Source organism: Anoplolepis gracilipes, chromosome 6 (genome assembly GCF_047496725.1).
Source record: "Anoplolepis gracilipes chromosome 6, ASM4749672v1, whole genome shotgun sequence".
Lineage (NCBI taxonomy): Eukaryota > Metazoa > Arthropoda > Insecta > Hymenoptera > Formicidae > Anoplolepis > Anoplolepis gracilipes.
Genome location: NC_132975.1, coordinates 11,241,337 through 11,266,263, shown reverse-complemented (window position 1 = coordinate 11,266,263; position 24,927 = coordinate 11,241,337). Strand labels below are relative to the sequence as shown.

At 37.5% G+C, this 24,927-nt stretch overlaps 4 protein-coding genes across 6 annotated transcripts in view; 2 read left to right on the top strand and 2 right to left on the bottom strand.

The window, feature by feature from the left end:
- The window catches only part of LOC140666645 (Fanconi anemia group J protein homolog), a 46,615-nt gene extending 33,663 nt beyond the window's left edge, over positions 1 to 12,952 (top strand). For all 3 annotated transcript variants that reach the window (XM_072894030.1, XM_072894032.1, XM_072894031.1), the window contains exons 4-15: positions 3,364 to 3,402; positions 9,664 to 9,769; positions 9,850 to 9,948; positions 10,011 to 10,104; positions 10,190 to 10,399; positions 10,576 to 10,791; positions 10,975 to 11,271; positions 11,363 to 11,668; positions 11,745 to 12,077; positions 12,190 to 12,380; positions 12,454 to 12,505; positions 12,599 to 12,952. In XM_072894030.1, coding sequence (XP_072750131.1) covers positions 3,364 to 3,402; positions 9,664 to 9,769; positions 9,850 to 9,948; positions 10,011 to 10,104; positions 10,190 to 10,399; positions 10,576 to 10,791; positions 10,975 to 11,271; positions 11,363 to 11,668; positions 11,745 to 12,077; positions 12,190 to 12,380; positions 12,454 to 12,505; positions 12,599 to 12,700 — 2,045 coding nt within the window. In that variant the 3' untranslated portion in view covers positions 12,701 to 12,952. The remainder of the gene's footprint in view (positions 1 to 3,363; positions 3,403 to 9,663; positions 9,770 to 9,849; positions 9,949 to 10,010; positions 10,105 to 10,189; positions 10,400 to 10,575; positions 10,792 to 10,974; positions 11,272 to 11,362; positions 11,669 to 11,744; positions 12,078 to 12,189; positions 12,381 to 12,453; positions 12,506 to 12,598) is intronic.
- On the bottom strand, positions 12,837 to 13,587 carry LOC140666646 (coiled-coil domain-containing protein 86). Its single transcript, XM_072894033.1, has 3 exons — positions 13,389 to 13,587; positions 12,997 to 13,201; positions 12,837 to 12,917 (listed from the first exon to the last, which is right to left on the bottom strand). Exons 1-3 carry the CDS (start codon positions 13,553 to 13,555, stop codon positions 12,837 to 12,839), a joined length of 453 nt encoding a protein of 150 aa, XP_072750134.1. The 5' UTR covers positions 13,556 to 13,587.
- A 344-nt stretch (positions 13,588 to 13,931) lies between these two features.
- LOC140666556 (protein HGH1 homolog) lies at positions 13,932 to 15,801 on the top strand. The gene is made up of 6 exons (XM_072893861.1): positions 13,932 to 14,267; positions 14,422 to 14,656; positions 14,736 to 14,969; positions 15,045 to 15,329; positions 15,413 to 15,574; positions 15,662 to 15,801. Exons 1-6 carry the CDS (start codon positions 14,183 to 14,185, stop codon positions 15,765 to 15,767), a joined length of 1,107 nt encoding a protein of 368 aa, XP_072749962.1. The 5' UTR covers positions 13,932 to 14,182; the 3' UTR covers positions 15,768 to 15,801.
- Positions 15,802 to 16,301: 500 nt separating this feature from the next.
- Positions 16,302 to 22,632, bottom strand: LOC140666554 (uncharacterized). The gene is made up of 7 exons (XM_072893855.1): positions 22,495 to 22,632; positions 22,185 to 22,377; positions 19,496 to 19,818; positions 17,825 to 19,347; positions 17,348 to 17,746; positions 16,752 to 17,134; positions 16,302 to 16,658 (listed from the first exon to the last, which is right to left on the bottom strand). Exons 1-7 carry the CDS (start codon positions 22,605 to 22,607, stop codon positions 16,302 to 16,304), a joined length of 3,291 nt encoding a protein of 1,096 aa, XP_072749956.1. The 5' UTR covers positions 22,608 to 22,632.
- Between the last annotated feature and the right edge of the window lie 2,295 nt (positions 22,633 to 24,927).

Below are 24,927 nucleotides of genomic sequence, written 5' to 3'. Positions count from 1 at the left end.
GTTTTGCCGCGCGTTTCATCGGCCGCGGTTCGGCCTCGTAAAAGCGGAACCGGCTGTCGCGATACGGATCTGACCAATCATAAAGACCGCACATACACATGCAACGGCCACTTTATTCATCCATCCAGGGCTGCGTAACGGACAAAGGCGGAAATTAGTCAGGTTCGTTATGCTTATTAATTGACTGACATTTCCGTCATATTATTGTACGATGAATCGAAAGCTGCTCTCTCGTATAAGGCCCTCGAAAAACAGGCCGCACTCCTTTACGCGCGCGGTTGTTGCTACAGGACGGTTCATTGATGGCAAAAGTCAACGATCTAAAAAAAAATGTCGATGCTTTCGCAGATTTAGAATTGAAATTTAAAACTATATGATTAGAATTAATATATAACATTCTTGGGATTTAATAGATGTTATATATTTCTATAAACTATCATTATTCGTCATATTTTTATTTAGTAAGTAACCCGAATCAATACATAATATGAAAGTGGTGAAAATGAAGAGAAATAATCGTTTAGAATATAATTAGCCGGCTTTGCACAAAACGGATCTCAAAGGAAGAATCATACGCTTGAATGAACTAATTATAATATTCCTGTGAATGATGATATGATTTTTTTGATATTCCTAAAAAGATATTTATTTATTTATAAATAATGATATTCATGTTTACATTTTACATATGTTATAAAGAACATGTGACAGTTCGAAAGCTTTGATTTTGAAAAAATATGGAAATAAACTTGTCGACCAAAGCTCGAATACGAGACGATACATCACGCGATATTCCGCGATAATTACATATATAGATCTTAATTACTGGTTAGCGTCCTGTTTTTATTAGTGGTGGTATAGCTGAAGGAAGAAATGAGAATATAAAGCGACGGAAAAATGGTGGGACGGTACAACCAGAATGAATAAGAGAAAATGAAGCGCAGACGAAACACAAGATGCGACCCGAGTGAATCGTAGAAAAATTGCACGCAAATGAGAAGTTTTTCATATAACGTATGTTAACGCATATAAAAGGCTCAAAAAGATATGACGTTACATACGGTATCTATTCTCTGCATGCTCAAAGAGAAAGCATTCATGTACGAAAATCTCTTTTTCATATGCGTGGCGAGCTGTTATTACGTATAAATATTCTTTATTTATATCGTTAATTTGCAACAAATATTTAAAATGTATTTCCAAATCTTTTATTATTATTTATAATTAATGAAGAGGTATTTACGGTGTGGGAAGGCTAGCTGAGAGAGAAAGAGAGATTATGAATTATTGTTTTCGTTATTACTTGTGCAAGGTATATTTTCATAACTTTCATGCATAATGCATGTCATTTTAAAAAAGTATCATCCCCTTTGACACACGATACTTCGTTATCTTGTCCCTGCGAATGTGGAGAGTAATCGAAATACGTCAGTACAACGAAGGATAAAGAAATTATGTGTTCGTTCTAATAATGACGCTCACGGCAAATTATTCTCTCTAAATTCGTTCTCATTAAATATAAACGATCGATTCTTTACGCGTTCTGACAAATGTATATAAAATTACATTTTATATGTGTTTTAAATATATATATATATATATATATATATTTTTTTTTTTTAACATTTTTACACGTATATACATACATTTCTCTCTTGTTGAAGTAGTAAAAGTCCATGTGTAATTATCTGTTTGATTTCAAATTTTGTTTCTATACACGATAATTTGTGCAGCATTTCGAATATGTCGAAAACCAGGATCCTATGAACGCGATACGTTGGTTTTCGTTTTCATTTTATGCACCCTTCGCGCGAAATCGGTTGAAAATGGCGAAACCGGTCGATGCCGGTCGAAAAGGGTGAAGGGCGCACGTGGTGGAGTTCGGGGATTTCTTAATGATGTGCTGTCTCGTTGCTGACGCCAGCTCACTCTTATATTTATCCTCCGCTAAGGGACGACACATTGAAGAGGAGGGGGCGTACCGGTACCGACATGCAGCTGCGCCTTGTATCATACACCTATATTCTTACGCAGGGTGGTAGGTTATATCGGCGAGGGAATAATGCCACGGGGGTGCCGGAACGGTTTCATTACACGGCTTCCCGAGGGATAATATCCCGGGATATATCTCCGCGGTCGACCCCAATGGGGGTGAAATTCCGTGCCACCGACCCACCTCGTATGAAAGATGAACCCTCCGTGTGGCGGCCCCATACTGGAAGAGCATCACCCTGAGCAACCCCTTTGGAGGGAGAACGCGTCCGGGACGAGCAAGGGAGGAAATTGCAGCAACCGACCACACTGGGGCAAGGGATAGTCGTGCGGCGACGGAAAATGGCCGATGGCCTCGTGGCGATCGCAAATACGAAGGCGCTGTTTTAATAACGGTACCGGTAACAACGGGTTACGCCGTTTCTGACTCTTGTCTATTTTCTCTCGAAGCTATAGAAAGAGCGATGTGCGGTGAACTCAACAACACACATCGGATGTTGTATTTCTTTGTTCTTGTTCCTAGATATGAGATTTTTAAAGGTAAAAGATTTGAGAAATTTGCTGAGAACTCTGTAGTAGCTTTATTTTATTTTTTTTACATGAATTATATTATTATCTTTATCAAAGAAATGTTGAAAACAGTTTCACCGAGAGAGGTGATCAACGTTTCATGAAACGTATTTTTTGATCTTTTTTTTATGTCGGCACCCTTTGAAGCTGCCATACACATACGAATTCGACTAGCATGGTGCCATTATATCGCTCGCGTACATTGCGATTAGTATTTAATGCGCACATTGTATGAGAAAGGGTCCTTTTCCCGTATCAGATGCGGAACGGGCCTTAGACTAGTTATTAGACCGCTGACAGGCCCATATAATCCGCCTCTCATGATTTACAGAACGAAAAATATAATGCCTATTAGTGAGGATCTTTTCAGCGTGGTCCGCGTTGCTCTCGGATTTTTTCTATGCCTTTATTTTTTGCGTTTTTTTTTTCGCATCGGTCACGTGTTGGTTCGCGCGCGGTAATTTTCATTTTCTCTCTTTACGTTTTACTTCAATCTCGTATTGATAGTAACTTTTGCAATTGACTATGCAATAGATCAAAAGTCATTTCTCCCATTCGATTTATCGACATTGACAAATTCAAATAAATCATTGGTTAGTCATATTAGAAAAATATAAAATTGACAATGTATTGTGACGCAATGTATTTATTATTGTTGCACATTTATTTATCTTAATGCTTTTTGACCTTTTGACTTTTGATTTAATGAATTGGAAATTTTTATTTATACTTATAAAAAAAAATCGTTTTTTTGTTAAGAATTTCTGTCATTTTTAAAAATTTAAAATTTTTCTGTTTCAGAGAAGAACTCGCAGGAAGAGAGCAGTAAAATAAATGCAGGTGAGTTAAAAATCGGAAAAATACTTTCCTTTCTCTATTTTCCTGTTTCCTTTTTCGATAATCCATCGAAAAAAATGTCACTCATTAAACATTTCACCTGTCACATTTAAAACACGTCGGTTATAATAACGTATTTGTTAATAAACATGTTAGACTGTCGAGAAAAAGATTTCCCTCAGTTTTATATGGTTTAATGGATACATTGTATCTCGGACGAAACGAAACGTTGCGCGAACGTTCCAGGTGTCTGCCCACATTGTATGTGTCGATACTCGAAAAGAGAGTAAGCGAATATTGTATAATTCGAGTCATTCGAGCGCGAAGACCCGCCGCATTTATTATATTTAATATAGCATCCCGATCTGTGCTAACATCTGTCTATGAAATGGCCCGCTTCTTTATCACGAATGAAAAGAATTCTCGATAATTTTTTAAGTATACATAATTTTGTATATATAATAGCGTGATAAATACATATTCGCAAAATTAATATGTTTTAAAAGATTCCATGCTTTCGGACACATGTAATGGATGACATTAATATCTTGCAAAATTCTGACCTTTAAAACCTGATTTTAATTAGCAAGAGTACTCGTTTGTGACTCCTTTGCATAGGATATATATTTGTGTATGTATGTATGTATAATGTCTTTATTTTCCTCCTCTCCTTTCTAGTATTTTTCTTTGTTTTAAAGATTTAAGATAAGTTTCTCTGTCTTTAAAATATATTTTATATCGCGGAGAAAAGAACTTTCAATTTTCCACGCTTTAGCTAATAATGAATAATTTTATAACCATCGACAACAATGAATTACAAAAGTGATTTAACGATGCATCGTAATGCTGCCTATAGTTTTCGGTTCGTTAGCGATCATGCAACCGCACGCGGATTTACTTCGGTGAAAATTACTGCACATCCTGGTACAATCAACTCATATATTATTTGTAAATTATGGTTAATGATTATTATTATCTTTGATTCAAATGTAACTAATGTTACATTTGCAACACTAATGTGCTGTCCATATTATTCATGAACCCTCGAAATAATATCACCGCGTGTGGCCGGCCCGCACATCTCAACATGATCAAATGCATCGAACTGACATTATGATTCAATAACGAAATCATTTACTCTTTGGTTAATATAATTTTGCAATTGTGTACGCAAGTTTTCGCTAATTATATCTCGGTATATTTTTCGAAGGAATAAAACAATATATAATGGACGTAATATTTGTATATATTTTTGTCTTTTTTTTCGCCTAAAGAAGATCTAAAGGAGGAACTTGATTTTAGAAAGCCTAAAGTACTTTAATAGCATGAATATTTGCAGTTGTAAATATTTGGATATTTTTGCTAGGCTTTCATGACAAATAATTGATGTTGAAACGCTCGACGAAATATATTTTCTCTCGACTTCCATTTATTACGCAACCTCGAAAGACCATCGATGCGACCTATCGGCGGTAACATTACCGACTATGCAGCTTCCGCCACCATAGCCGCTGTCGTCGTCGCGACCCCATATTGCACCCTACGAGGGACGTGTCGGGGGTTGCGCGGCAGCGCGGTAGGGTGGGTAATGTCGGGAAATGCAGCTAACGAAGTTTACGAAGATACTTAACGGAATTACGCCCTTGCTCGCAATGGTCCCCATCGTCCTCCCGTCACCCTCATGCGCGCGCGTCATCTCGCCAACTTCCAAGCGTCCCTTTACACTTTTCCGGCGACAGGGAGGTCGCGTTAATTACCGGTAGAGGCAGGAAGCCGGGGAAACGGTGGCGAGATATCTCGTCCTCGACGCGATGCGTCGTCGACGCACGGCGATGGTTACGAAAGTCGGGCTACGGGGGCGGGTGACGGAGGACGACGAGGGGGTGCGCGGCGGTGGAGCCAGGAAGGGGTCGGTTTGCGCCGAAGAAGGGTGTTATTGACATGGTGGGTGTCGTCGGCCATCTTGGGCCGCAGCAGTCTCCCCGCCGCCGTCACCACCTCCACCACCTCCTCCTCGTTTTCCTCTTCCTCCCGCCGCCACCATTCATCGCATTCACTCTGCTCCCCATCGCGTCCGAAGGACATCCTTGTGTCCCCTTGTGCCGAGTGACATTCGGGCTGCGTACCTAGCCTAACCTGCCCGGCGGACGCCCTGGGCCACCCTTTTCGACCAACCCCGGCAACGAGCTGCGAGGGTCCCGGGGGCTGCTTGTCGCCATGGCGACCAAACCCTCGCCCAACCCCCTCAACCAAACGCCGATTTCCTATCCCTCGGAACTTCGCTACCCTCTTCCGCCACCCCTTCCTCGTCGCGCGCGTCGTTTGCGCTGCCGTTCTCGTCGCCAAAGAGAGAGTCTTTCGATATCCTCTCTCTTTCGATGCGTCTCTCTTTGACAGTTCTACGATCGCCTCTTTCTTGTCATACTTGCTTTGTCTTATCTTGTCTACTTCGTTTCTTTCTTTTTCACTTCTTCTACTCCTTTGCTCTTCATCTTCTTCGTTGGACAGCTAAATGCCAATCCTCGTTTTTTTTTTTTTTTTTTTTTTTTTTTTTTTTCTAAATTTGTGCTATGTCTTCTATTCTCTTTTGTTATAATTCATTTTTAATAATATTTGTATTTTTTATGAATGAGAATCTTCTCTTTAATAATTTTTCGCTTTTGCAATTTTACTTTCCGTATTTTTACTCGTTACGTCATAGCTTTTTACTATCTCTTGTTTTCCATTTTCGATTTTATATTGTTTTAATAATTTTAATTATATTTGCCTTTAAATGAAGAAAACTATATCGTCTGTGTTTTTACGATCTCTCAACTTGTAAAATTGCATTTTCATATTCTACGTAATAAACATCAAAATATAGTCTCACATCAGTACTTTTCAGAGGATTTAATATTTTGAAAATAGCATTCTTTTTCAGCTATGGAAATTTTCATAAATTTACTTTTATGAAATTTTAAGAATCTTACAATTAGTTTTGAACCAGGATATATGTCCTGAGCTGGTACAATTTATCTATGTAACATCAACACTGATAAAAATCTGGCATCCGATATTGATAATCGATATATAATGTATGTAATAGAAGGTTAATAATCTCTCTGTATGTTAATTAAAAAGAACATAGATGTTTCATATATCTTGCTTAAAATGCAAATTGCGGTTTTGATATTACACAAATTTAATGGCTCGCGTCTAAAGGTTGCAAAAAATGCTGAACGGTATTTAGGATCGGTTAGATCGATGTGGCGGCATTAATACCACTAATTATATCGAAGAGTCAATTTGTCGGAGACTCTGTCCGCGCCTTCTTCCTTTTGTTCGGAGATCCTTTATCAAACATTCTCGAAGGCACAAAGTTGCTCCCCTGCTTTACAGAATTGGCGAATATTAGGAAGGACTTCGCCCGAGCTTTTGTCTCGTTCGGCCACAAAGTTTCGCGAAGCACCACAATCCCGACCAATTAGCCACGATTTCCTAAAATCAAATCATAACCGCGAGCTAATTGGCACTTGATATTCAACCCACTCTCTTCTCTGTCACGAGAAACTCTTAAACCTTAATCATCGATGACAAATACTCGAATTAATTGTATGCCTCAATTAAAGGAGTCCTCAGCCTTTGAGAATGTTTTCAGTGGATATTTCTTTGACTTTTATTTCATCATTGTAGAAATCGTGATACAAGCACGATCTTTAATTTAATTTATTATCTACGGCTGCAATCACAATGCAAACAAATTTGCAAGTTTAGCGAAACGTTTATTTGAATGATACCGATTATCTCTCTTAGACAATCAATAAGATTAATAAATATAATGGTGATATCAAAAGAATATATTCACAGAGAGAACTCGCTGTTGTTCACGCAAGAATTTGTAGTATTTTAACTATATCAGATCGCAGATTATTTCTATACAAAATACTCGATATCAATTGGGATTATTGGGAAGTCTCGACATTTCGATAGCGTTGAGGTATCTTGAGCATTCTTGGGTTCTGAGATGTGACGGAGAGCATTCGAATGAACTCGATGACTCGGACCGCAATCGCCATGCAGCTGCATTGCGGCAAAACAGTAGACGCTTGTCATCGGAGACGACGATCCGTGGGCGACATATCGGAATGCAATTCCGCAAATGCGCAACGTGGTTCCATTCATTGGCCGTCGCCGCGGCCAGCTGCGGCTTTAAAATAGTGCTCACGGGGACGAACGTGGGTGATCGCCCAATGACAACGATTCGATTAATTAATGCCGGTGGTAGTGCCGCATCGGTCTCGTGCGACGATAGGACCGGAAGTACGTGTCGGGCGAAAAAAAGAAGGAAGAATCGCGCTCTTTATGTACGCGGATCAACTGTTTATTCAGCATATAGTGAAAACGAGAGAAAGAGGAGAAAGAAATAGAACGAGAGAGTTTGATGGGGGTAGGCGGGGAGGGGGAGGGGAAGGAGGAGAAGAACCTGACGGGGGAAGGAGGGAATGCAACAGCAAGCGCGAGTGATCGACGTGAAACGAGTTCATTCATGCTTGGATGTTGTAATTCTGAATGGACGTGGAATGGATCGAAGTTTGTGCGATTAGATTAGAACCGCGTGGGCTGATTTGATATTTTTTTATTTATATAGATGAAGATACGAGTAGTTTATTTTGAAGGACGATACAAATTTACTTTCGCTGTAAAATATGGGCTTGTCTCTCTTTTGTATCAACGCGTTTAGCTAAATGTATAATTTAGCGATTTTCGATTTTTCAATAATATCGAATATGATTTTTGTAATGTAGATGTTGCAATCGCGCAGGGAATTAAATTTAAAATTTATAATAATAATTTTTTATATACTTTAAAAATTTAACTTGCATAGTGCTACTTCGGATTCAATTAAACCCAGCGTCATTCAATGATCCGCGTTAAAATCCAGGCTTGCCGGCAAGGTTAAAAGGGCGTCTCTCTGTCTCTCAAGGGTGCGATAACTTTCAGCGCCGACTGTATCGCTGGATGATATATCCCCCGGGGGTTTTCTCCCCTTGGGTGTTGGGGTGTGTTTCGTTGCCTGGCAACGACACCCTCGAAGTCCGCGCTCTGATTGGCCCCGTCTCGCTTTTCCTGTCTTAGCCTCTCTTCTCACCCCGTCGCCAATCAGGCCCCCTTGCTCATACTACCGTATCCACCCTATACGATGGAAACCGTCATCCTCGGGCCAAAGTGCACGGGCGCGCGTGCAAAAAAAGAAAAGAAAAAAAAAAAAAAAAACGCTACGCGTCCACACGAACGGAGAACGCGAGGAATTAGAGGTAATTCGGCGCAACATCAATATATGTACATATATACGTGTATGTGTGTGTGTGTGTGTGTGTGTATCTGTATATAAACACATGTATACAGTTGCAATACAAGTATACGTGTGTGAGACACGAAGTGTTAAAATAGTTCGAATAAATGATATAGTAGAGATTTATCTTTTGTAATTTTCGACTTAACGTATCATCATATGAAAAAAATAAAACCTCCACAATTGTTTTATCAAACTTGACTTTTTTTTACAGCTAATTTTCCGTAATAATAATATTATTATATCTAGCTAAATAATAATATTATTATTATTATTATATTTAGCTAAATAAGAAGCTGATATATTTATATATTTTCGATGCCATCGAGAAACATTTTGGATGATAAAATTAAGTTCACAGAATAAATGCCCGGAATCTTATTTGCTATAGATTCGTTCTGTAAATCCGATTACGAATAAACAGCCATTTCATCGCGGCTCTCGATGTCATTGAGAGTCATTTCTATTTTTACGACTTCGTAAATTGTACGAAAGGATTAAAAGCGATTTTACTGGCTTCCTTTTCAATGCCTTCTTCGAGTAGCTGGCTTGTTGTCGAAGCTGCGCAGCGAGAGGATTAAACCTTCCTATTGATCCCGTTCAATGGATTCATGCCCTTTCATGTGCCAGCATTCGTAATGTTTTGACATTCTTTGCCCTCGTCTCTCCTTGTACCTTTCTTTCTTCTTTCACATTAGAAGTATATTTTTATATCTTCAATTTGATAACGAATAATAAAATCATTTTTCTGACAAAATATAGACATAATACAGACAAACAAAATCATTTATTTTAAGAATATATATTTTATAATATTTTTTTTTATATCTAACACATTGTAATCTCACAATAGATTGGAGAATTTTTATAAATACAATGAGCTAATAATTATTGCTACATAATTATTTAATACTTTTATTTTGTTTTAATAGAGAGTTCGTGCTGCGGCGATGAAAAATGTTTGGACGACAATTTCTTCTTAAACTCATCACAATACTTTGACGAAGAATGGTGCGATAAAGTTCTGCGCACAGCCAAGTAAGTGTATCAAATACAGCATTTCAAACACGTTATCTGTGCAAGGATAAATAGTGTAATTCATTATTTGTTTACTATAGAGCGCGGAAAGTGCCAAAAATATATTACGGAACGCGAACGCACAAGCAAATCGAGCAAATAGTGAGAGAATTTAGCAAAACTGTGTACAGGAATAAAAGGTAAAAAAGAATTACACGAAATATTGCCTTATATACTGGGTGTACAACGAATAAATTTCTAGGATGACTATATTGAGTAGCCGGAAACAAACTTGCATTCAAGTTAGCGATAAGGACAAGAACGAGTTGTGTAAAGAGCTAAACGACCCGTTAAAGGTTTCTATATATTATATCGTACTCTTGCATGCAATTAAAAATTAAATAATAATGTAACGGAGTATATTATTTTTATTACGCGCAGTTTAAGCAATGCCCATATTATAGTGACCACAGTAAAAAAAGGATGACATTGTTTAACGGGTTACAAAGACCTTGGGATATAGAAGATTTGATTTCGTTGGGCCAAGAGATAAGGACCTGTCCATATTTTGGCGCGAGATCTTTGATGGACAATGCGGAAATCATTTTTTGTCCTTACAACTATATCGTGGATCCAAATATTCGCGAGAGTGTAAGCAAATAATTATCAATCATGTATCTTGTAAGAAGAAAGTATATTCTAGAGATGAATTGTAGAGCAAAAGTGAAATGCTCTTTTTTTATTATTATAATCTAGCTTTATCTTAAAAAGCACAGATTACTTTCTTTTTTTTGTCATATAATAAACCATATAATTAAAACATGCAGATGCAGATTAATCTGAAAGGCGATATTGTAATCCTCGATGAAGCTCATAATATCGAGGATACTTGTCGAGAGGCTGCCAGTGTGAATCTCAGGAATGATGAACTTAGGATTGCTGCCAATGATTGCAAAGAGCGCGATCGTAATTTTTACAACATAATTGAGAAGTATCTCACTGATATTGCAAAATTTCTGGAAAATATTGATGTTAAGGAGAATGTGAGTATATATTTATTAAGTGATTGGTTATACATTGCGTTTATGTTAATATTAAGTGTATTTTTATGAATCATTAAATTTTTTATAATAATTAACCTGGCAGCTCAAATGTTCGATTCACATGAATTTTTCTAAATAATTATAATCGATACTTTTACTTATCATAATAATAATATATTTCAGGGCAATGAAATGGTCAGTGAGTATTGGCTTGGTGCTGAATTTCTGGTATTGCTCGATGTGAATAATATCGGGAGTTCGAGATTTCCTGATTTTCACGATGCTAGCAAGATGGCTATTCAGCATTTCGAAGAAATGAAACAGGAGAATCGTCCTGAAAAATTAATTCACACTATTTCGCAAGATACTAAGAAAATTCTAGAATATGTCTGTTTTGCTATACAGATGCTCACATCAGATATATTTGTCAATGATTATAGAGTTTGTGTCATAGAAAGTACGAAACCTTATAAGAAGACTGTAAGTCTATATATATGTATATGAGCAGTTTTATTAAAGTCTACATACATATCTATACATACATAATATGCTGTATAAATATTTGCTGTAGATACACGAAGGCGGTTGGATTTCGGCGAACCAGAAGAAACCATTACGAATTATGAAATTGTTATGTATGAATCCCGCTATAGTTTTCGCACCGTTGGCCAATACTGTTCGCTCTGTGATAGTCGCTTCAGGTACTCTTACGCCAGTTACGTCATTCCAAAGTGAACTTGGCACGAAATTCTCGCATATAGTTAATCCCGATCATATCATATCGAAGGAACAAGTGTACGTGAGATGTATACCACGTGGGCCGAATGGAAAAACCTTGATGGCTAATTATGAAAATTTGAACTCTTGGAATTTTCAGGTAAAATAAAAATAATCTCTTCTCGTTTAAACATATTATATTAAAGTTCGATTAATAACACCTTTTAATGTAACAGGACGAACTCGGTAGTCTGATTCTTGAAGTGTGTGACGCAGTGCCATATGGTGTGCTATGCTTCTTCTCATCTTATACCGCAATGAACAAACTGCATGATAGATGGAAGAATAACGGCACATGGAGCAAACTCGAGGAATTAAAAGAAATTTTTGTGGAACCGAAAGATAACAGGGATCTTCCCGCGCTGATGACAGCATATCGCAATGTAATCGAGGACTCGTCTTCTAAATCTTTTCGTGTGGCATCCGGAGCTATCTTTTTCGCAGTTTTCAGGGGAAAAGTGGCGGAAGGAATTGATTTTAGCGATAACGAGGCTCGATGTGTACTAGCAGTAAGCAAGATTCCTTATTTAATATTGATTTTATTTACCTTGTTGATTTGTTTTATACATATTACGTGCATGAAGTATAATATAATATACTCTTTATTATATACATGTATAGGTCGGCATACCATATAGAAATAGAAACGATGTCTCTATGAAGATGGACTACAATAACTCGAATAAGTCTAAAGGTTTCTTGCCTGGTTCAGAATGGTATACTGTAGACGCGTTTAGAGCATTAAACCAGGCAATAGGTCGTTGTATTAGACATAAAAATGATTGGGGTGCTGTGTTACTGGTAGATGAAAGGTATAAAACTAAGTATATATAAAATTTAGAAATAGAGGTAAATAAAGATTTCTTATTAAGATAATTTGTGTAGGTTCCAGAATCCACATAGAATAAACTATTTACCAAAGTGGATTAGAACAAAAGTAAGTTATCTTACTTCAAAGATATTAATCTTATATAATCTTTTTTGTTAGATTATATTTATATATATTACATAAATATGTTGTATATTGCAGTGGATACATGACGGGAAATATAATCTTCAAACAGAACTTGAAGATTTTGTAGCAATACAAATTGCACGTGAAAAAGGAGAAAAATGTGTCGCAGCTGTATAAGAGATTTTTTTTTAATATATAAAGGAATCATGCCATATGTTAGATTAAAAATATTTTTATTAAAAATTTGACTTAACAAATAACAGTACAGTTATATTTTTAATTCAATCTTATTTATAGTACTTTTTTTTTAATATTACATGTTAAGTGTATCCCTCTTTTCAATCATTCTTAACTGTTTCTTTTTCATTCTCTTTATTTTTGCAGGATTTTTAATCTGAAAATAAAATGAGAGTTATAGTATAATATAAATATATATGCTATATTTTTGTATATACTGATATTTTTATACTTACAACTTGTACAATTTCACTTTTCTTCCGATTCTCTTCAGCTCTCTTCAAATTTTCTCTTCTTCGTTGTTTCTTGGCTTCTTTTTCTGCCTGTTTTTGTGCTTTAATTTCTCTTGACATTTCCTTAACACGTTTTAGATCTTCTCTCAATTTTTGTTTTTTAGCTAGTGATAATCTAATTCCACGTGTTTTAATTATAGAAGAAAATCTGCAATAATACATTTGCATTACTTTCACTTTGTATATTTTTTGTATTTTAATTACCAAAAAAATGCAAATTGGACAATACAACAAATTATATTATTTGATAAGAATTTAAGGAGTATGTCAAATTTTTTATTTCATATACAATTTTTTACAGCAATTTATATATATATATATATATATATACTTACTTCGTTTTCTCTTCCTTCCATACCCTACCAGATTTTGGTTTACCCCTTGGAATACATGGTTTTTCATGTTTCTCAACAGTGGATGAAGGTTCTGATTCATCTTTAGTCGGCACTATATTTTTGTTTAATATATCTTCCATACGTGTTATTTTTTCTCCACTCTCCATTATTCGAAAATATTAATAAAACCCAGCTGAATTATGTTTCCTTCCTATAAACAATTTTCATAGGTTATTTTGTCACATGGCACCATGGCACGTCGAAGCGGAGAATAATCGAAGCAGAATCGAGATTGGCAGACTGCATTACCAAAGTAAAGTAAAATTTGTTGGTGAAATAAGGAATAGAAATATATTTAATTATTTATTGAAAAAGAATGTTTTTCTTCTTTGTGCTATATGTGTAGATTTTAATTTTTATCTTTACATATAAATTATAGTTTTTTTTTTTAATTTAGCTTTGTTTACACCATGTTTACACCACGTGGTTTATACGTATCGACAGAAGTGAACCTAGCTTTTATTATCAGATGGTATACTGTGAAAGAGACGTAGGATTTATTCAATTGTGTGTACTACACGTGTACGATAGAGAGCTGTGCGTACTCGCGTACATTCATGTACATACATTCAAGCCAATTTCAAGCTCAAGCCTCAAGCACGTGGACATTTATTAATGGGTCATATGTCGTATTCAACGTGTATACTCTACAGATAACTATATTTTTTTAAAAACAAGTTAAAATTATTGGAATCTAACAGTTGGACAATTAAATACATGTGTTGAGCCCTAAAATGGAATCTTTGCAAGAAATTTCTGAATACTTATGTCGTAATACACGATTGGATTTAAAAGTTATTGCATTGAAACACATACTTGGTACGTATTCGTATATTAAATATTTTATGTGTAAAAATTTTATATAATTGTTAGTTTTAATATTTTTGTATAAAAGAATAATATTATATAATAAGTGTTTTAGTTTATGTTTTGTATAAAAGAACAATCACTGATCATTTAAATATATTTGTAGGTGTGACAGTAACTGCTGATGGTCGAGAATTTTTATTGAAGATTCCAGAAATATTGAAACAGCTTGTTATTCTTGTGCAAGATTCTGCTGATCCTATCAGAAAGGACGCCGCACTGACATTGGTAAATATTACTGGAGATGAAGCAGGAACCAATGCAATGCTGATTATTTCTGAGTCAAGCAATTCAATGAAAGAACAAGAATATAGTCTGAATTTAATAAAAGTTTGTATAAGGTAAACATAACTATAATTGCTGTTCATTATTTTACTATGTATATAATATTTATAGATCTTTTATAAATTATTTTTGCAGGAATATGATGGATAAATCTAGCATTTTGGCAGATCCATGTTGTATGATACTTTCCAATATGACTAGACTGCTTTATTTAGTGGATAGAATTGTAGCGCTTATTGAACAAAGTGGTTATACATGGGATGCAATAGTGGCTGCATTTACTGCTAAGCAGTATAATACTACAGGTGCTAAATTACATTATCTTGGACCTGTTTTTAGCAATCTCAGTCAATCATCGTATGTGAGAAGGTAACATTTTATATAGTAAGATGAGTTTTATATTTCAAATATTTGCATTCCATAGATTCACGTGTTTTATTGCAGCTATTTGATGGATCGAGATCGCTGTGTTATTCAACGGCTTCTTTCATTCACAGAATATTCTGATAGTATAATTAGGCGAGGTGGTGTTATTGGTACTTTAAAAAATTGTACATTTGACACGAAAAATCATGATTGGTTGCTGAGTTCAGAAGTGGATTTATTGTCACATTTATTGTTGCCGCTTGCTGGTCCAGAAGAGTTCGACGATGAAGATAATGATAAATTGCCAATTAATTTGCAGTATCTTCCCGAAACAAAGACTCGAGAATCTGATCCGGATATAAGGTAAGTTATGGATCACCCAACACACATTTTACGAGATACAATGCTAAGGAATTTACTAATAATATTATATTTTGTCATTCCAGACTTATGCTCTTAGAAGCACTAAACCAACTCTGCGCAACGAAAGTTGCGAGAGAAATATTGAGGGAAAAGAATGCATATATCATACTTAGAGAACTTCACAAGTGGGAAAAAGACAAGAGTTGTTTATTAGCATGTGAAAATGTCGTGGATATCCTGATAAAGTAAATGTTTGAATAAGGCTTTATTTCTTTGCTTCATCGTGACTTTCTTTCTTTTACATAACAGAAATATTTATTTATTTGTTGTAGAACCGAGGAAGAAATCGGCTTAGATAATTTGAAGGAAGTAGATGTGCCATCTGAATATACAGAGAAGTTTCAGAAGATAAGTAAAGACTTTATTAACAGTACATAGTGCGAAAATTGATATTATAAATATATATAATATTTTGTAAATATTGCATATACAACAATACAAATGCAATATTTATATACTATCTAACGAAAATGTATTATAAAAATATGATATTTTTTATAATACATTTAGCTCTTTGTCATACTATACTCACATATTGCACTGTCCCGTTTTTTAACGTTAATAATAAGCTAGCAGGTCCAGCGTAGCAAAAAATATCGAATAACTTGATCTTTTTATTGCATATAAATAATCATAGATCTTTGAAATTTGAATAAAAGCACATAAATAATTCCTATTTCTTGTAACTTACATACTAAGAATGAAACAGGTACGAGTAAGTAATTGCATATTTTATAATATTTATCGAGAGGCGACTAACAGAATCACGATATGTTCATGACTGATCCTTTTTATCCTGATGATAATACGAATGGCAAGCTGTTACGAGACGCATGTATATGTATATTTTAATATCAAATATTTTAAATATCCGAGATTCTTTTTCGTAGAAATAATTTGTAGACGCTTTCGTCAAGGTAAGTAACCTAATCCAGCTTCGAGACTAATTGAACTTCTTATACTCGACGCATTACTAGCCCTTCTTGAGTTGCGATTATTTTCTCCTGCACTGAAGACCGCAGCAATTTCCGCACTTTTCTTGATGGACAGCGCTTCGTGGTGCGCTCCGGATCTGCTATTACCGCGAGAAGAGTACTTTTTATCTCGTTCTGTGCCACCGACGTAAACTAAACGACCCTGAGTATCTCTGGCGCTAACGACGAGGACTTTCTCGCTGCCGGACGACTGCTGGGATCTTCTCCCTGGGCTGAAGAGATCGTAATCTAAGGCCAAATTATCCGAACTACCGCAAGTCGGCGATGATCGAGTCTGAAGTGAGATTTATGCAAATAGATTTTAATACCACTGCAAGATTGTGAACTAATAATAAGATAGACGATTCATGCAAGATCCCTCAGTTACCTTGAGAAAGTCGGCGTTGCGCGATGAGCTATGACTGCCGGTCATTTTCGAGCTTCTGATCCTCTCGGGACTGTCTCCTCTGCTGAGCGTGCTCTCCGACGGCACGATACCCTTCTGCCTAAGTTGCTCCAGTATGGTCGGCTGTATCGGCTTCCTCGCGCAGTAACACTTATTGCTCTCGGAACAGCTGTCAGTATCGCAAGCGCAGATCACCGTGTTATCAGGCACCGACGTAGCTGGTATCCGTCTAGACAACGAGCAATAACATTTGTCCGCTGATACGCACGTGCATGACTCGGAGTCGTAGCTGCATTCGCTGCAGCTTACATAGCCGCTGCTGCTTCTGTTTGCGGTGGCACCCACACTGCGACTCAGTCGTCTACCTGTGTAATTTTATAATTATTACGTCAATCATACATATTAATACGAGCTGTGTGTATTGATTAATTCATAGTTAATAGAAATAATTTATAGTTTTATTTTTATTACGCTTTTATATTTTTTTTATTTTTAAGACACTGGAAAAGAAAATTATGTACTATTTACTGATTCGGATAAAATCGAGTTGAATTTTTAATTATAATATTTCTACGTACATGTATCACTGTCTTCCGAGGTAGTATGACACACGCCATTCTTGGTCGCTTTCCACGAGGACTTTCTCCTACCGAGTCTACTCGCCAGCACTCGATTTCGATGGTTATTTCTGACGTCGCACGATGAACTACTGCCGAAACTGTCGTTCAATCTCCTCGCCGGAAATATTACAGAAGTGAATTCCGTAGGGCCACCTTTCAACCTCGAAACCGATCTTTTGATGGCTTTGCCTAATAAACAAGATCGACGAGTCGATCTTCGTCTCTGCGGTCTCCGACGTCTTCTCATGATACTGGCGGATCTCTGGTACAGTTCGTCTTGCGTTAAGGTTGCCGCCAATTTCAGTAAAAATTCCTTGTAAAGCGGCTTGAGATCGTTGAATGACATACCTTCTGGATCTGAAAGAAAATCACAGAGATGCATGATCTTGTTCGTAAAACTTGCATTATTTTTTCACGCAGTTTATCTTTGATTACCTATAATAGCCGCCAAGATGTCATCCACGCTGGTCAAGCCCTCCTGATTTCTAAATTCATCAAACAGTTCTGTGAATCCTAAAGGAGTGCCGCCTTTGATGTTGTTAGATCGCCGAGTACTTCCGGAAGTCAAGAAGCTGCCTCTTCTGGGTAACTCGACTCTCGTCATTAAATCTCCTCGGTCCACATCTATGTCGCTCTGCGATCTCTTCAACGCGTTCTCCTCTACGATCTTCTCCTCCGAATGACTAACAGGCGGTTCGCTTCCAGCTCTGCTTCTTCTTCTCCGAGGACGACTATATTCTGGGATGCTTAGCGAATAAGCGGAATCCGATTGCTCCTTCTTCAACGGTTTGTCCATAGTGTCGACTCTGTTGAGTCTTTTGCCAGAATACATCCTTTCTGGATCTCGCGAACGTCTCTGTTGTTTTATCGTGCCATTCGAACGTTCCTGACGCGACTGATAACGCCCACTATTCTTCAAGTTCTTCGCAAAGAAGATGTCATCCTGAGAGCTTTTCATCTTATTGTTTCTGTTATTATTTTTGCTAACGTAAATCTCCTCTTTTCCGAGACTATAGATCTTATCAGCGTCTTCGATGCGCTGGCTGTAAGTACTTTCCTTCTTCCTGCCGGTTTGCTCGTAAGTAGAGTTCATCTCATTTCTTTCGGTCTTATCGACCTTATCATACATCAAAATGCTATCGGCTCTGGAAGAGTACGATTGCCGTTCGCAGTTATCAGCGTTTTCTCGATTCAAATTGTATGATCCATAATTTTTTTCGTAAATATCTTTTAAATCCGCCGGATCTTTTTTCGCATTGTTTTGCTTGTACAGTTTTTCGTACTTGTTCGATTGTCTTTCGTAGATTCCGTTCATATCGTTAATGCTGTAAATTTTATCAGGTTTTTCAGATTCAACCTCTATTTTCAAAGAGTTTTGATCCTTAGCGGAAAACATCTTGTTCTTCGAATTTTGTAATTCCTCATTTCTGGATAATATAACATCTCGATTGTTCTGCCCGAATTTATTTTTTTCCGTCTTACCATCTCGTCTTCTTCCACGAGCCTCAAGAATGTCTTCTGCCTTCACGTCAGAATTTTTCTTCTTTCTACGCGGCATCTTCTGTGCACTAGATTTTGTGCCCTCGTCTTCAGTGACGGAACTACTCATGGAACTCTTCTTGGTTCTGGGTGGTCTCACAGGATGAGGCGCAGTCGGTCTTGGTGGTGGAGGCAGTAAATAACTAATCCTGCTACTGAGACTGGGTTCTCGGACACTGGAAACAACGGAGGCCAGACTGATGCAGCCGACACCATTCGCGTGACGTGGTCGTCGGCGGTTCGCGTCCAGATCGGCGAGAAGAGCGCGATATAACGTGGCTGCAGCCACCACGGCATCTTCCTCGGATTCACAGGCGAATCCGTGACACTCCAGGAGTCTGGCAGCCCCAGGTCGTCGCATTACCACGGCGAAGATCGGAGGATATAATTCTGCTTCGGTTCTTAAACCGCGCATTGTCCTAAAATTGAAATTAAAATTAAGATTCTGTAGAATTTTATTTTTAATTTTATGCTCAACGTGTGCGCGTTTTTTAAAAAATTATATAATAATAAGAAATTTTGTTCTAAGAAAATTAATCGTATCAAAATATATAACGTTGTTGAAACCTATAGAGATCAGCGTGTTTATTTTCCAGTGTCTCCGTGTGTCTTTGATCCTGATCGCCAACTAAAGGTAAGAAGGCATGATGCACGTCACCCGATGGTATTCTCTTGCATCTCAGCTTCAGGGCACTCCACACCGCTATTCTGCGAAAGGGATTATTCTTCTCACAAACGTCGCTCGTGCGGAATGTTAGTCCACGCCTGGAGATTTCCAACTCGGCCCTGACACACCCTTCTATACGTTCCAATAGCTGACGAAGAGGTTCCTGAAGACCCCGTACACTCGCAACGCGTCCACCGACTGGAGCAGCTCCCATATATTTTACCTATGTAAAAAAGGTACGAAATGTTTTAATTATCATAGGGAGTAGATTTTAGTAAAAAAAAAAATTTTGATTCGTTTTGTCGGATTAAATGTATCATTTCAGTAGCATAAAGCAATCAAAGAAAACGATAATGTATAATGAAGCTTCATGGAGCACATAAGATTTTATTTATTGCAAACAATTTTGAAACACTGACGTACACATGTAAAAATAGCGTTTGATAAAAAGTGCGTTCCTCTTGTGTACCGCGTTGAAACCGGTGAAAACCTGTTTTACACGATGAGCAATATCAAAGATAAACAGGCAGGATCGTTACATAGGAATTTTATTGCGCATGTCGAACGCGATAAAGTTCTAAAACTAGTCTGACGAAACGAGGAATTTTGTTGTTGCCGTTTTATTCGCTGCCGCTTTAATTAATATGTACGGAATGTATGGAATAAAATCGCGTGGGATTCTGTTCCTTTGAGATGAAAAAAAAAAAAATAACGGTTCTTGTGTTCTTTATCATGATTATCTGTGAAATTTAATGCTCCGAGTTATGGAGTAAGGAAAGAGGCATGCGAGTTTGCAAGCATAAAAAAATACCGGATAGAATCAATGTTCGATGTAAGAGATAAACTGTCAGATCATCGACTGCCACGCCTAACAATAAGAGAATTCTCTCGCCAAATGACGTAACCCTATCAATCGATCAACAGCTTCTTTCGTGAGTTCCAATCAAAGTACGCGAAACAAGGCGAAACAATGCGGGGCCCAAAGCCCATAAAACAGGATACCGTGTCGGCAAAGGAATCCGTATACCGGTGCAACAACTGAAGGAGAATTTTTCAGCGCTCCGAATAGTTTGTGGAAGTCTGTCACGCTTCGCGGATCGTGAGCGGAATGAAAGTGACAATTAAAAATTGCGGATCGACGCCCTGAGGAAAGTCGAAGGACTTTTCGTGACTCTTTTTCTCGAATCGGGGCGCGTCTCGACGATGGCGATTGCAATTGTGCAATATGCATGCGACATGCATACCAAATATAGACCAGATTATCGATAATTATGTATCGAAATGCAGATAAGATTATTTACTTGGGCAATGCACTAATGAAGTGTGAAATTTTAATGATTGAATACAGTCATCTGTTGTGACATTCTGTTATGTAATTTATGATACGAATTCATTGCAAAATTTTTTTATGATTTCAGACTTTTAAGATTTTCTTCTTTGAGTATTGCTATTCTGTTTAAAATTCAAATTATTAAAGCATTTTTTTCTTTGTCTACTGCAAGTGTCTTAACATTGTGTATTGCAATATATTATAATCTCACTTAAGAACTAATTACATTAACATGACAGAAAATTTAAGTGTAGTTGTTCAAGGCCGACTAAATATCAACGGATAATTTGATATAATCTCAACTCACAATCTTCGATATTACAGAAATCTCGGATATACAATTTATTTTCTCTCCTGAGTTTTAAAAATCTGCCTTTACAAATATAAATCCCTTCTTCGAAAAATCAGCGGTGGATTCTTTCCTTTCTAACGAGCAGTTTGCGAGTAATTATACGTCGATCTCAATTTTATTTCTGACACGGAATCGCCACGAGCATCAGGATGATTTACAGGAGATTTTACGAAGTGGAAAATGCTTCTTTTCACAAAGCTTTTCACCGATCTTAGATTCCATTTTCGATGAAAGATGATTCGACGCAAATAAAACTACGTAGATTTCTAACAATAAGAAAAAATCTACAAGAAGTGTAAATTAATGAATTGAAAAACAAATTTAATTATGATTATGATAATTATGATAAAAGATGTATGTATATATGTACATATACATATGTTAGATCATATTTATTTCTGGTCGAAAGAAAAGCTAGGCCATTCGGATATAAAATATTTTTTTTGCATGTAACGATTGGCGCGTTTTATGTTCCTCGCATTAATTTCTCGTTAAGTCTTGACGTTCTCTTCCGCGGAATTTCGCGGTCGTTTTAATTTTGACACTGAAATAGGCGATTAAGTGCGCTTAAGGGTCACGTTCGTTGGCGAAGTAGGTGAATCTTTTTATTGCGGTACTCGGTGTCTCTCAAGAGTGGAACGGAACGATCGTTCGACCATGCTGATTTGCGAGATTTTTTTTCTTTTTTTAAACGAGAGAAAGAAAAAGATGCGTCGGAGATGCACAATAGAATTAACATAAGTGAAAATGCAAGCGCGCGTATTCGTCCATTATACGATAATTACGGTTTCTGGCCTCCGAACATAAGTCTCCTCCCCGAGACAGCGCGACGGAGACGTGAACAAAAGTAGCGTGCGGTGCGTCTCTCGCGAGTATGCTCTACGTGCGTAATTATTCGTGTCATTACCGGTAGGATAGCGGCGGCGCATTCACCGGGCGTTCCACTTTCAGCCTCCACGGAGGCGAACATCGCCTCGATGCGCGCCTGGACGGCACTGTTCACCCTTTTCTGCTCTTCGGTGCTCGAGTCGTCGGGGTTGGTCGGGATGACGACCGACAATCCGGCGTACCAACCGCTCAATGCGGAGCTGCAGATCGATCTAAAATGATGGAGGATTTATTAGTGAAATATCGAGAAAAGAGAATGTGAGATTGATATTAATTTGGATGTTTAGGTATCTGAAGGATTAATGATTAAAATAGTTTGATCAATTCACCTGGAGTCTTCGAAAAGTGCGTCGATCTGCGCCTTGCTTCTGAGAGAGCATTCCGATGGCGGACCACCCAATCGAAACCCATCCTCGTAACAGGATATGCCTAAGGTCGACATGATTTATCCGGATGTTGCACAACCCGATGTACTTGCAGATTTCTTTGTTTGTCGTATTGCTTGTTGATGTCATTCGTTCTGGAAAGGAAAAGCATTACAATGAAATGTTTTCAAGTACGAAAGAATTATAGCTGATGATATAATTGACGTTATTTCAATTATAAAAAATAGAATGATTATTTCAATATTTCCTTGTTTTTTTCGCAGAAAAATAACAATTTTGCAGGAAAGTCAGTCAAGGTTTCCAGAATGGCTCGAATACGATTAATGATATTAGATAAAAAGTTCTTAAAACCGAACAGCACAGGATCAAGTTTTAAACGTCGCGATGCGTTAAATCTATGCGAGCGCTATGCGGTGCGTGAATAATTAAAACTGAATAGGACCGGGTTACTCTGTTATTTTTACATACTTACATGGCAACGGTAAAAGTGACGGAGATCGGACAAAAGGAAAATGCAAAGAACAATGAGCTCGCCGATGCGTGATAGATGAAACGGTTGATTAAGACCGCAGCAATTTGGACCGTCTCGCATGCGTCATGTTGATGTTATGCGAACTCGGGATTGACGTATCGGTCGATGCACTCATCGGTCTGAGCGATGAAAGTTTTTTTCTCCTCGGAAAATCAGGATTTGATGTTTGCACGTAAATGTAAATCAAGCTAATTAGATAATGTTAAGGTCATTATCCCGCGAGCTAGAAATCGCAAAAGCCATTGCAGAAACTCTAATTCACGGGAATATATAGAATAAAAAAATTGCGTTGCACGTCTGTGTTGCTTCGGATTTCACCGGCATTCCGTGAAACTGCACGCATTTCTTCATTAAGGCCGTATGCGAGCTGTTTTTTAAACAACTCTCGGAGAAAACAGCTCCGTCATTCGAATATGATGTTGGATCTTCGATGATAAATTCACGCGATATTTTCGCAATTTTTTACAGCAACGTTCTTCTAATCAGGAAAAAGAGAATTATGCAATTTATATTTAAATTGTATTAAATAGTTTTATATGAGACAGAGTGTCATACGTATACAGATCACAAAGAAAAAATTTCACACTAAAAGCATTGTACTTTTGCAGTGAAAAGTTAAAGTTAGTCTCGCATACGCGTCTGATATAAACTAGCTGTCGCGCTTTCAGATTATTTATGATGACTATTCACAGACAGTTAGACTGTACAGTTATGGACCAGGTGTATCTTGGGCAACAGATCAACGGCTTCCGAAAGGTGTCAATGTCGGCTCAGATTCAACATTAACAACGTACGCAATCTGAAATAACTGTCAATGCATGCTTTCTCCCTCCCCCTCCCACCCGCTGCGAATTTGAGCGCGTGTTGACCTCGCGTATGCCGTTCACGATCGTTACATGATGAAACTGATTGCCAAACAGCCGCTATAATTAAGATTCGTTACGGTCGATTGAGGCAACGGCATCGAGGAGAATATGTTGTAAAAGAGTGGAAACTGCGTCCGATAATCATTGATAATTATCAGGACCGACTCAGGGTACAGTGTACGCACTCCTTTAATTAAAACGGAAGTTTTCTCTCCGCGCGTTCTCCTCTCGTTGTAAGTAGCTCTCTTAACGCTTAATTTTTGCTTTATATAGTTTATATGATATGTAACACATTGTTTCTCATTCATTATGAGGCTATATACGAGGAAACTGCCTCCTTGCTCATCGCATGAAGCCGGCTCTGAATAATCACCGAGCTTCTTAACGTCAGTGACCCAGTTTCGGACAGCACGCTACCATGATCACCATAGCAGCACGAATCTCGAGTGACGATTATTATTAGTGACTTATGATTGTGTTAAAGATGACATTTGAATAAAAAAGGTTTACACTCGCGTAAGAATGCGAGATTTGTAAGCGGAGGTGTGGAAAGAATTGCCGTTGTGGACACAACGGGAAACAAAACAACCATAAGCGTGCTTGATCGCATCCATCGACGAGATGCGTTCATCCGTTTCTCTCGAGAGCGGCTCCCCGTTTTCATAACTGTCGAAGCGTCCACGGCATGTTTAAGGCAACGGTATTAAGGTCGACGAACACACAGATTACGGCATCACGTGTCGATGCATCGTAGAAGAGAGCTAGTCGATCGACTTCGAGCGTCGTTCAACTTGCAATTACCAAGTTCACGGCTCGTTTCCCGCCTGCATCTGCTTTAATGGATATCGAACCGGCCGATAATCACATGCGTGAAATAAACATTTCTCGAAGCGCGTCATTTCGATTAAGTCGATGGTTAGGTTCCGATTTTCTTAACGGTTTTCAAAATTGATATATTGATTTTAGAAATCCGATTGA